Raw genomic sequence first — 10,908 nt, forward strand, 5'->3', positions numbered from 1 at the left:
TTCACAACCTGACCTGAGATCACCTAAAGAAAATGGATGGATGGATGGATGGATGGATGGATGGATGGATGGATGGATGGATGGATGGATGGATGGATGGTTTGCTGAAGTTAAAGCAATGTTCTTTTTTCGTAAGAGGCATCTTTCAATCAGCAGTAAAAAAAAACGTTAACCCCAAAATCCATGAGTCTTTGAGCTTTCCATTTCAGCGAGTTAACCTAAACTCTGACTTCCTGTATATTACTGAAAGCTGCAGGAAAAAGGCAAGTGGTGCTATCCACACTCCATAAAGAGGGGAAAATGTGAAGCACCTTCATTTTGTCTCTYGAGTCTCRGCATGCTGTGAGAATTCCGATCCCCTGAAGAGCTGAAGAAATGGGCTCAGGAGTAGCTGGCTCATGCACGTATAATCCCACCGTGGGGAACAGTAAAGAGGAAAGTAGCTCACTTGTTAACTATTATAAAATGAGTACACAGTGCACCAAACCTTACATCATGCCAGATTTTAAAGCTTTAATGTTTTTTTTTCTTTTACATTTGCAACAAAAATCTCCCCACACACATACACACTGCTGTTTGGAGGACTTTGTTTTTGCTCTTCAAGATTGCAGATTTGTGCAACAACAAAACGTGAACCAATGCTGTTTGTTTAAATGCAGAACCAACATACAGTATCAGTGCACCAATATAACTGCAGCATGTCCTCAAAATGCTGTCAAATTTTTCACAATGTTCTATGTTTTAACAAACAATAAATCAGAATGCAGTATGATTTTGCTACAACAGTGTGTAAACCCACAGATCTATTATGCATTAGAAGAGTTCCCCTACACTAAGTCCTCTTCATGCTGGATRAAAACCCCTCTTATAGCATTAAAAGATGAGCTAAAATGTAGGTGGTCTTTCCAGACCATGAWGCAAGCCTGTTCCCACATAGCAGACAGGTGAGGGCCAGATCTGGTGTCAAGCCGGCACTGCTGGCATAATAAGTCAACAGATTGTAGACCAGGTCTGGCAGTGATGGCTCTTTTTTTTTTTTAATGACATGCCACAACTAGCCTAATTGTTACTTGATTTACTCTGGCAAATCACATCACCATCAAAGGGCTGTCATTCTTTGCTAAATCTGAGCCTAGTTAAGTGTTAGTGCCTTGTCTGGGCCAGAACTGGGCTAGATAAATTTTGCYATGCGGGTTGTGTAAACCAACACGGCTTGGTCATCAAGAATCTGAAGCAGGACTGGCCACACTGGCATCATTGCCTGGTCATAAAAGAAAATGTTGGACATTGCTTACATAATGGACAGGTTGTCCCACACAAATGCAAAGAAGTGAGGATTAAAGCTATTAGTTTGCTCAACAAAACTTTGTTCATTTTTGTCYCAAGGAGTTGTTTGTGTTTTAATTATTTCTTTTCACAGAGAGGCAATTTTATTTATTTATTAATAGATGTTGAACATTGTCAGTAAAAAGGAAAGAAAAAAGACAGAATAAATACACTATACAGGTGCTTTGTTGTTTTTATGGAAGAGAATTAAGGCCACCGAAATGAAAAAAAAAATTCCCTAAATTCTGACTTTAAAGACAGAATTTAGGGGATGTTTTTTTTCCCTCTGTGGCCCTAATCCCCTTGTGTAGTTTTGTTATTTAAAATGTTGTAGTTTTTTGTATTACAACCTGTAATTTATTTATTTATTTTTTACTTTCATTAGAGTGACTCTCAGACACTCTGACAAAATTAAAATGTCAGAGACGTAGTCATGTTTGTGGCGTCCATCTTGAATCGGGTTTGTCATGGAAAAATAACTCATCTTCCTTATCACGTGCTCCATTGACCTGTTTTGCTGTTGTTGATGCCATTGTTTTACATTATCTTCTGCCTTCTCTAAGATAATACGTTGTACCATCAAGATAAGGTATAGGGTAGATAGTCACCCCTACAGGGACAATTTGTCGGAACGTTTTTTTTTTTTTTGTCAGTTTATGCAAACATAAAAATATCAAGTATAAAAGGAGGTTTTAAACTTTGATTCTTTGCATAACTAGTTTTGGCGTGGGACTGTTTTAAGGCTTTTGTGACTTGCAGCTGCAATAAAACTCAAACGACCATTCTACAAAGTGCCTTTTTATTTTGTGATCACCTGTTTCTCTCCTTGTTAAATTAAAATTTCCACAACTTTATTTTTTTTAAAAAAAGTTATCAGTTGTAGATTTGGTTAATTCCTGAGTTTCATTGAAATCTGTCATTCATGAGATTTTTTGCAAACAAGACAGACTGAAACACGGTCTCAGCATGGCACGGTTTGCCCAGCTTTAATGCCAGCGGGCAACAGCTACAAAAGAGAGATGCAGCCTACACTAAAGGAGCTCAAAGCTTCCTAACCCACGTATGCTCCACATTAGTGTGTAAATCAGATCATCTGCTAAAACCACAGATTGTCATTAGATATTTATATTGGTACAAAATGAATGGGTGTTACCGTGATATGATTCTTTTCTTTGCAACATTTGTGTTGTTAAATTATAGATGAGCKTCCCCTGTGGGTCTGTTTTTCCATCTAAAGCTACACATACTGCAACCATATGAGAAAATTATTATTATTACTGCAGGTGATCAATAAATCATTCCCAATCCTTTCATTTTAATATTTTATTACTGCTTTGCTATAAATTCTGGTTTTGTACTGTAGGAACCTCTGTCTTGCTGTTTTACTCAGGGGCGTAAAATGGCCGGCCCATATTGTTTTGTAAAAGGTGACAGGATGGCTGTCCATGRTCAGCCTGGTCGGATCATGGTGATAACACAGGCTGAACGTGTCACCTGTAGAGAGCTCATCTTTTTAATCAGCACAATTCTCAGCATTTCTAGACTTGAGAAACGCTCTTGAAAAYGGACCCACATGGCCTCAGCTTCAAAAACATAGGTCACATGGGTCATTTAATCCAAAAGCAGCAGGAGGGTTCACTGATATCACTGGTCAACAGCTCACATTTACAACAACCACAGAAAAACAAATCACACATTGTTAGTGCGACAGTTAAACTCAGAACGAATTCCCTTTTTAAAGGTCAGTAAAATGATAAAAATCTTACCTCAAACACTTTAAAACAGCAAAGTACAAATATAATAAATGCTCACCATTTAAAGTAGTCACTGTCATTAAAGGGGACATAAACAACAAACGTAGTTTCAGTCCAGAATTATCCAAGGAGTGCATTTGTTATTTAAAATCATACATTATTTTTTAAATAATTATGTCTTTTGTGATGACATGCTGAATAAGTCAGCTCCAGCTGAGAAATGGATCGCTCCGACGGYTTGAACTACGACTGCATCCTTGTTTTCAGCTCCTGGAGGATGTCAGAGCCACTGCTCCAAACAAAGACTTCAGCTTTAACAGAGGCGTCGCCTTCTTGCGCTGTCAGTTTGGCCAGAAGTTTGTCCAGGGTGTACCCCCTCCTGGGCATCACGACATCATGCCCTCTCAGACAGGAAGCGGGGCAGAGGTCGTTCCCTCCGTCGCCAACGTAAACAACGCGCCCGTACATCGTACCCGCCTCGGTCTTCTCAGAAAGGTAGCGCTCCAGGACTTCCCTCTTGCAGAGGTTGACGGGGCATTCATCACAGTCGTGGGTGTGGTAGCACTGCACCTCCACGTACCCGGACTCATTCAGTCGAGCGGGGTTAGTAAAAACCCGGTCCACGGCTGCTCGGAGTCCCGCCCCCTTCAAGATCCAGTCTATAAAAATGGTGTTGGAGTCAGAGATGACAATGCAGTCAATGGTGTCTTTGTGCTCAGCTATAAATGTCAGCAGGTCTGTCATTCCAGGGGTGAAGGGGATGGTCTCCAACACGCCTCGGACCCTGTCAGGCCCGACCCCCTGGTCTCCTGTTTGAATCAATGAAACAGACTCAGAACTGAAGGCTGGGCRGTTTGAAAGAAGCAATAAAAGACAAGACAAACAATACACTGATCTCTAACCTATGTAGTTCATCACTCTGCCCATGTACTCAGTCCAGTGGCCCTTTCTGTACGAGTTCTTCACAGAGTCTGGAAGAGTTTGACCTGGGAGGCATCTGAGGACAAGAAACAACACAACATTTATGAGAGAACAAATGGTTAYGCTCAGCGAACATGAGATTTCCTGATCTCAGACTATATTTGGACCGAGTGACTTGTTATGAAACTGTTATTACGTACTTGATCACCCAGGTGTCACTGTTGTTGTCAACCACAGTGTGGTCAAAATCAAAAACCATCAGAAGCTTCATTTTTTTTTTACCTGGGAGGGAACAAAACAGCAGTTTTAAATAACCCCGTTAAAAAATACATTTAATTTGGACATATTGGCAAGTGCCTCTTAATAAGTAATTAGTGTTATGAGTCAGAAAATAAGCATTACGCTTGTCAACACTTTTACTTTCTATTACTTGCTTGTTTCTATGAACCGACTGAGCCACAGCGTCTTCAGTAATAATGCCCATGTTTTGGTTTTTTTGAATCCCTACGTAAAATACGTTTAAGGGTGTTATACATTTAATTCTGATTATTTTTACACGGAGTTTGGTGTCGTACAGACCCGGCTAAGTTGCAATGAATGTTTTGTTGTATGACTTTCAAACAGGGTTGAGAAGAATCAAAGACGACACTTAGTTTTGGACCAGACTGTGCTTTGGGAGGTAATTTATAAAAAAAAAAAATCAAGAATAATAAAATCTAAAACAGAAACGAAACCTACCCGATCCAGCCGGTCATCAAGCCGCCGCTGTTGTGCTGTGAATAAATGACTTCACTACCGCCATCTGCTGGATGTCCTGCGAATTTTAATGTTACAAAACACAGGAATGTGGCGCCAGTATTTGTCTAATTTATGACAACTATAATGGAATTGCTTGTATATCTTTGTGTATTTTACTGTTTATGTATTTATGCAAGAATTATTCTGTGATAATATCACTTTATTTGACGATCTGTTTGAAAATGAGCTAACTCACTGTGACCGCTAGGTGGCGGTACAACGCAAACCCTCACAAACACAGAAGAAGAAATTCTGACGTTTCATTTCCTGGTTACGCCAAAATTATTCTGCCACTGTTCAGTTTGGTGTTTCTTTCTCGTCGCATTTTCTCTGGAGAGTTTATCATTTTTACTGCCGGTATGTTTAAAGGCTTGGGGACGTGGTTGGGTCTGGAGAAGACGTCGGATGAGTCGGAGAGTCTGAACGTGGAGCAGGAAGAGAAGGTGGTGGAAGCCCAAAACGAGGTAAACAAACAGCAACCAGCTGACCACGATCACGACGAAGCAGAGACAAAGCACGCAAACCCAGAGCAGAGATCAGGATTTGGTGGTAAGGAAACAACAATTTATCAGTTACTCGTTACGCCGTGGCCTTTCTTAAATATGTACTTTGTTTTGTTACTATAACAGCTTGTTTTTGAGGTACTTTTCTGAGCGGAGGTTTCTAACTTCTACTCTTTTTATGTTGGTGTTATTTGTCCGCTTTGTGTTTGTTGTTTTCAGAAAGTGTCCTGATTATTGATTGTGCTTGTAGCCACCCTGCCTCCTCTTGTGTTTCAAGGTTACATCTTCAGCTTTGCCTCCAGTGCCACCAAGAAGCTCTCTGAGTCTGTGGTAGAGACGGCTCAGAGCATCAAGAAGACAGTGGAAGAGGGGAAGATTGACGGCATCATAGACAAGGCACGTTGTTGAGCTTTGGATGTTTGAAGTCCTCCAATGTAGCCTTTTTTGTTATCTTCAGTGATTCAAATGTTGTTTTAATGATGTCCTTGAAATGGTTGGCTCCTTTCCACCCATTGTTGTGTTTCTGTTTGTATTTGCAGACTATCTTAGGAGATTTCCAGAAGGAGCAAGAGAAGTTTGTTCAAGAGAAGAAGGCCAAAAAGTCAGGTATTACCATACCATCAGTAAGCAGGGAGTAAATTACCTACAATGACACTTCCAGGCCACTAAAAGCCCTGCAGATACACATTGGGCCTCATGCAAGAACTGTTCGTACGCACAGATTTGTTCTTAAGTTGTGCGTACGAGTGATTTAGGAGAATTTGTGGCATTCACCAACGTTTTTGTATTCTAAGATTTTTTTCAGATACGAACAAAATTCACGAGTGGTCCAGACCTGTCGTATATTTTACGAGCAGTCAGTCTGCTGTTATCCAGATGGGTTTTCTTCACTAATAACTTTATATTTCGTTAGTTTGAAGATATTTTGAGTTGAAAATAAATCACACTCCATAATTATGTTGACAATAGGCTATTCTGCTTGAATTAGAGTTATAATTTTAAATGTAATAATTTAGACTAACAATATAAAATTGTCCATCCGGCCGGCTTATCCGGGATCGGGTCTCAGTGGCAGCAGGAGACCMTGCTCTCCCCAGCGACACCTTCCAGCTCATCCTGGGGGACTCTGAGACGTTCCCAGGCCAGAGGGGATACACAATCCCTCCAGCGAGTCCTTCATTTTCTCCAAAGTGCCAGATATATTGTGAAATCATTTTAAAATGCTTATTTCAGAACCGCAACTGAGACCACTTGAGACTGCGCGGGGGGGGTTACGGTGCACAGCGCTTCGGCTTCTGAATAAATGAAAATGATTTAACACAGTTGTTTATACTTTTAGCAGCTCTTTTTATTCCACAGCTGAGCTGCTAAAAATGACAGATTTTCTTTTCTGGATCTCTGACAGACGGACTTCAATCTCTGAACTTGTAAAGTTCTTCTTTTTAGTTTTCGCGGTCATTTTCCTGAATGGACACTTCCTGATGTCTGAGGCAGGAAACACAGCCTTATATGGTGTTTTTGGGGTGGTAATTATGCTAATCTCCTCTCGCGTGCACGAGCAGCTGGATACGAACAGGTGGAATTTACGCAGCTCATTTACACACTTTTCCTGAAGATAGAAGAGTTTGTTGAATCTGACGTGACATGTTCGTACGAACCCTTCATACGAACAAAAAGTAAGAGAAATTTAGGATAAGAATACGAACATGTTCTTGCATGAGGCCCCAGTGTTTTCCAAGTAGTAGAACTGATGTTCAAGCCCTGCAAAAAAAGTGTTGGTCAGTGCTTAAATTACCTGCTGATATAAACTCATGGTTATATATTCGTAAGTGGTACGTGGTGGGAAAAAAATGGACAAAAAGTAGCTGAATACAATGACTCCCTTACATATAATATAGCTCATGTACATGCTTCAGTATTTATTACAACAATATTTGTAAATACATACCGTACCGTGCAAAAGTTTTAAAGTGGCACTAATTTATTTATAATTTGCGTCTAAGTTTCAGGCCTAAAAATAATTTGTAGACCTACAGTTGAACAGTATCTGAAAGTTATGTCTGTAAGAAAAAGACCTGGCAGACAGCCTCATCCTTCAGCTGATCATCGACTCTGAGAAGTTTGGGAATCGTTTGTAGCTAAATACTACTTTATGTGTCAAACTGTGTCATTTTAGGTGTTTTTTAAATTAAATAAACAAAATAAACGGAGACAGATTGTGTGTTTTTTAGGATGTTAGTAACATAATGTGTAAATATCCAAATCAAAATATATTTTTCCAAAGTTYATGTCAAGTGTTGACCTTAAACCAATTCATCCCCTGGGTTTAGAGGCCTTTTTATGTTTGAATGATTCTTATGTCAGAACTAATGAGTTTAACATGCATGCAACAACATCCTCTACAAATGATCAAATACTACACTGAATCTGATTGGGAAAGGAAGTCAAAGTACAAATAATAATAATAATAATAATAATAATAATATAACTTTTAGAATCCCTGAAGAAATATTGATCCAGACCACATTAAAAGATTTCTGGTCTGGAAGCAAAATATAAAGATGCAACATTATTTTCTTTTTAATGATTCAYGGCTAATTAGGTGTACAAATGTCATACTAGTAACGTAAACAAACCATACAGATTTTWAAGTCAAAAAAGATGGATCAGGCTTTTTTTGTTTCAAAGACTTGACCTGGTTAAAGCTACTGAGGTACTGAAAGGACATCCCAGTAAACAGATTCATGTTGGAATAAGGAATGATTCTGTACAAAAAGTCAATTCTCAAACTGCAGAATCAAAAAAAATAGTAACTTCAGTGTAAAATTTCTTGGGAAACTGTTACCCAAACTATTATATTCAGTGCTCCATGATAACTAGCTGTAGTTTAGCCACTTAAAAGTCATACYATTTCCATACTGTGGCCATGAACACACACTGTACAAGAGAAATACTTTTTGAAGACAGGAAAACAGTCCATCCCTACGGTGCTAATTATAAGTCCTAACAAAGGTTTATCTTTGATTCTTTTTTTTTAGTTTGTGTTTCTAAGCAGACAAAAGATTAGAGCTAACTTTATTTGAAGTTTTATAATCACAACAAAAGGTCATTTGTTGGTTTGGCTTGTTTTTAGTTGGTGACAGTTTTCAAGACTTTTTTTTTCTTTCAGTTTTTCTCTGTTTTGATCACACAGTTTTTCTATAAGAAAAGCTAAATATTTAAAACACTATCCAGTTAATTATCTCCCAGGAGTTTACATCCTTGTATGTTTATCCCAAGGTCAGACCATGCAGAAAAAAAACAAACAATAAAAACAACCAAGAGCTCCATCTTAGACTCTCCAGGCTTGCTGATTTGCAGCCACAAGACCTGGGCACCTTGATGTCAGCCAGTTGAACATGAGCACCTCTACTACCACTGCTGTTTTATTTATAAATTGTTTTTATGTACAACAACATGTTATAGAGGTTAACTGGCAGCCATCTGTCTGACAGTGGAGGTTTGCTGTAATCATGTTGTACAGTAGGACTGAAAAAGAAAAGCATTAGGGGGGCTGCAATGACTTAAAGTGGAGACATCAGCCTGACTGAAATACTATGAAGGACCATAGGAGAACAGTTAATCCATCCTTTAATTCTTTCATGATCTTCTATTTTTCCAAGAGCACATAGGTCACAGGACAGTTGTTAGAATTACGTTTGAACACTTGTGTTGAGTTTGTTATTGTGTGCTGCTGTTTGTGTAGAAGCAGCGGTCCCTCCCTGGGTGGGCTACAACGAGGAGGAGACGATCCAGCAACAGATCCTGGCTCTGTCCGCTGTAAGCTCAATGTCTGACTGTGTTTCAGCAGCGTTCTTGCTTATTTTTGATCCGCTGCTTGTGCTGAAACTGACGCCTCTGTCTCTGGCTGCTGGTCCCCAGGACAAGAGGAACTTCCTGCGAGACCCTCCGGCTGGCGTTCAGTTCCACTTTGACATGGAGCAGATGTATCCTCTGGCTGCAGTCATGCTGGAGGAAGACCAGCTCCTCAATCGCATGCGCTTTGACCTGGTCCCTAAACAGTAAGATAGTTGTTTGTTTGTTTGTTTGTTTATTTATTTAGTTATTTATTTAATTTGCATAATGAGAAATGATTCATTCTACTGCCAGATCCCATCAGAGTTGGTTCAGCTCGCTCATACGGTTTGCAGGCGAAGGTCGCACCACATCCATCATGAAACAAGCCTTCGTTTACAACCTATCTCAGCACTTTAAAGATTAAGGAGTCTTTTCAAACAGGTCCAGGACAAAGTTGTAGATAATAAAACAACATTCAGAAAGTGCCAAATATGTTATTAGAACATTAAAGGCCAAGCAATCCTTGAAGGAGCGCATATCGCCCACTATGTCTTCCTATCAAACAGTTATCTCCATCTAAAGTTTGAAGCAAAGGTTTGCAGAATTAATACTTGGAGTAAGTTTTTTGGGGATAATTCTCAGCTACGATCACATTCTCATTCAAAATCAGCAACATTAACGAAGTTATGGCCATTGTTGTAGTTGCTGATGTTGACTGGCTGTAGTAGGCATCATCAGGCTGACTCCAGAATTAAATCAACTGTACCTGTACATCCAGTCATCACTTTCTGAGAGTTTCACTAAAACTGGTTTAGGGGTCCATGAGATTTTTTGCTAACAGACAAACAGGGTCGACATCATCAGCTTTAGGCGAAGATCCCTGTTGCACTCAGAGTTTCGAGGAGAATTTTCAGTGACTGCTMTTCCACATTTCAGCTCAAAATSTGTAAAACTGACGGAGCTGTAGCTTTCCTTTAGTGTAAACCCAACACTGCGAGAGTTTTTTCTGCAGACGAAGGTTAAAATGCTTCCTGGTGTGTTTGTGTCGGACAGAGTGAAGGAGGAGGTGTTCTGGAGGAACTACTTCTACCGGGTGTCTCTGGTCAAACAGTCGGCTCAGCTCACAGCGCTGGCAGCTCAGCAGCAGCAGAAGGACGGCGGGGACAGCGGCGCCGTCTCACCCGATGATGTCGTCTTGAAAGGTCCAGCTTTTTACAGAACAGTCGCATCATTTAGTGAAGACAGGCTGACRTTAGTTTAGAGTGGTGGTGAAGGTTGTTCAGAAAGATGCAGTGTTTTTCACCAAGGTACTAAGAGTTCTCTGTAAACTAGGACTAAACACATAAAACAAAAGACAAAAAGCTTCTCTTGACTGRAGAAAAAGATTCACCTGTGAGTTTCAGATAAATATTGTTGAGTTTAATCCTTTTTTGTCTTAATTATTATTAAGTTTTTAAAAATGCAAAAATGATTTATATATTGCTAGATTGGTAAAAACGTTTTTGTTGTCAAAATATGAACAAAATGTAGACTGAGTATTAAATTTCGTATTTTTTATTATTTTCATCACTGTTGTTAAAAAGTGAATTATGTTATTAATGAATATCCGCAGGTTGTTTGTGCCTTGAGAACTATTCTCTTTTAAGTAGGGGCCGGTGTTATAAGATTTTTTTTCTTCTTTCTGCTCCTTTTCATTAGACATTTTTGTTATTTTTATTTTTTATTGTTTTTTTTATCCTTTTCCTCTTTGTATATATACAGGTATATAT

At 39.3% G+C, this 10,908-nt stretch overlaps 2 protein-coding genes across 2 annotated transcripts in view; one reads left to right on the forward strand and one right to left on the reverse strand.

Annotated features, from left to right (window-relative positions):
* Positions 1-2,634: 2,634 nt before the first annotated feature.
* Positions 2,635-4,935, reverse strand: phospho2 (phosphatase, orphan 2). The gene is made up of 4 exons (XM_014031702.1): positions 4,740-4,935; positions 4,202-4,283; positions 3,983-4,077; positions 2,635-3,889 (listed from the first exon to the last, which is right to left on the reverse strand). The coding sequence occupies exons 2-4, from the start codon at positions 4,270-4,272 to the stop codon at positions 3,324-3,326; spliced, it is 732 nt and encodes a 243-aa protein (XP_013887156.1). The 5' UTR covers positions 4,273-4,283; positions 4,740-4,935; the 3' UTR covers positions 2,635-3,323.
* Positions 4,936-5,061: 126 nt separating this feature from the next.
* The window catches only part of syap1 (synapse associated protein 1), a 7,247-nt gene continuing 1,400 nt past the window's right edge, over positions 5,062-10,908 (forward strand). Inside the window, exons 1-6 of the mRNA XM_014031701.1 lie at positions 5,062-5,348; positions 5,580-5,698; positions 5,842-5,908; positions 9,048-9,121; positions 9,224-9,363; positions 10,193-10,341. Coding sequence (XP_013887155.1) covers positions 5,159-5,348; positions 5,580-5,698; positions 5,842-5,908; positions 9,048-9,121; positions 9,224-9,363; positions 10,193-10,341 — 739 coding nt within the window. The 5' untranslated portion in view covers positions 5,062-5,158. The remainder of the gene's footprint in view (positions 5,349-5,579; positions 5,699-5,841; positions 5,909-9,047; positions 9,122-9,223; positions 9,364-10,192; positions 10,342-10,908) is intronic.

Source organism: Austrofundulus limnaeus, unplaced genomic scaffold, assembly GCF_001266775.1.
Source record: "Austrofundulus limnaeus strain Quisiro unplaced genomic scaffold, Austrofundulus_limnaeus-1.0 Scaffold1303, whole genome shotgun sequence".
Taxonomy (NCBI): Eukaryota; Metazoa; Chordata; class Actinopteri; order Cyprinodontiformes; family Rivulidae; genus Austrofundulus; species Austrofundulus limnaeus.

What these genes read in the sequence shown, in the direction of transcription:
- phospho2 (XM_014031702.1), bottom strand. Translation starts at nt 4,272, where the DNA reads ATGAAGCTTCTGATGGTTTTTGATTTTGACCACACTGTGGTTGACAAC. An exon ending in AGTGACACCTGGGTGATCAA is followed by an intron (nt 4,078 to 4,201) that starts GTACGTAATAAC and finishes TCTTGTCCTCAG; the next exon opens with ATGCCTCCCAGGTCAAACTC. An exon ending in CAGAGTGATGAACTACATAG is followed by an intron (nt 3,890 to 3,982) that starts GTTAGAGATCAG and finishes TGATTCAAACAG; the next exon opens with GAGACCAGGGGGTCGGGCCT.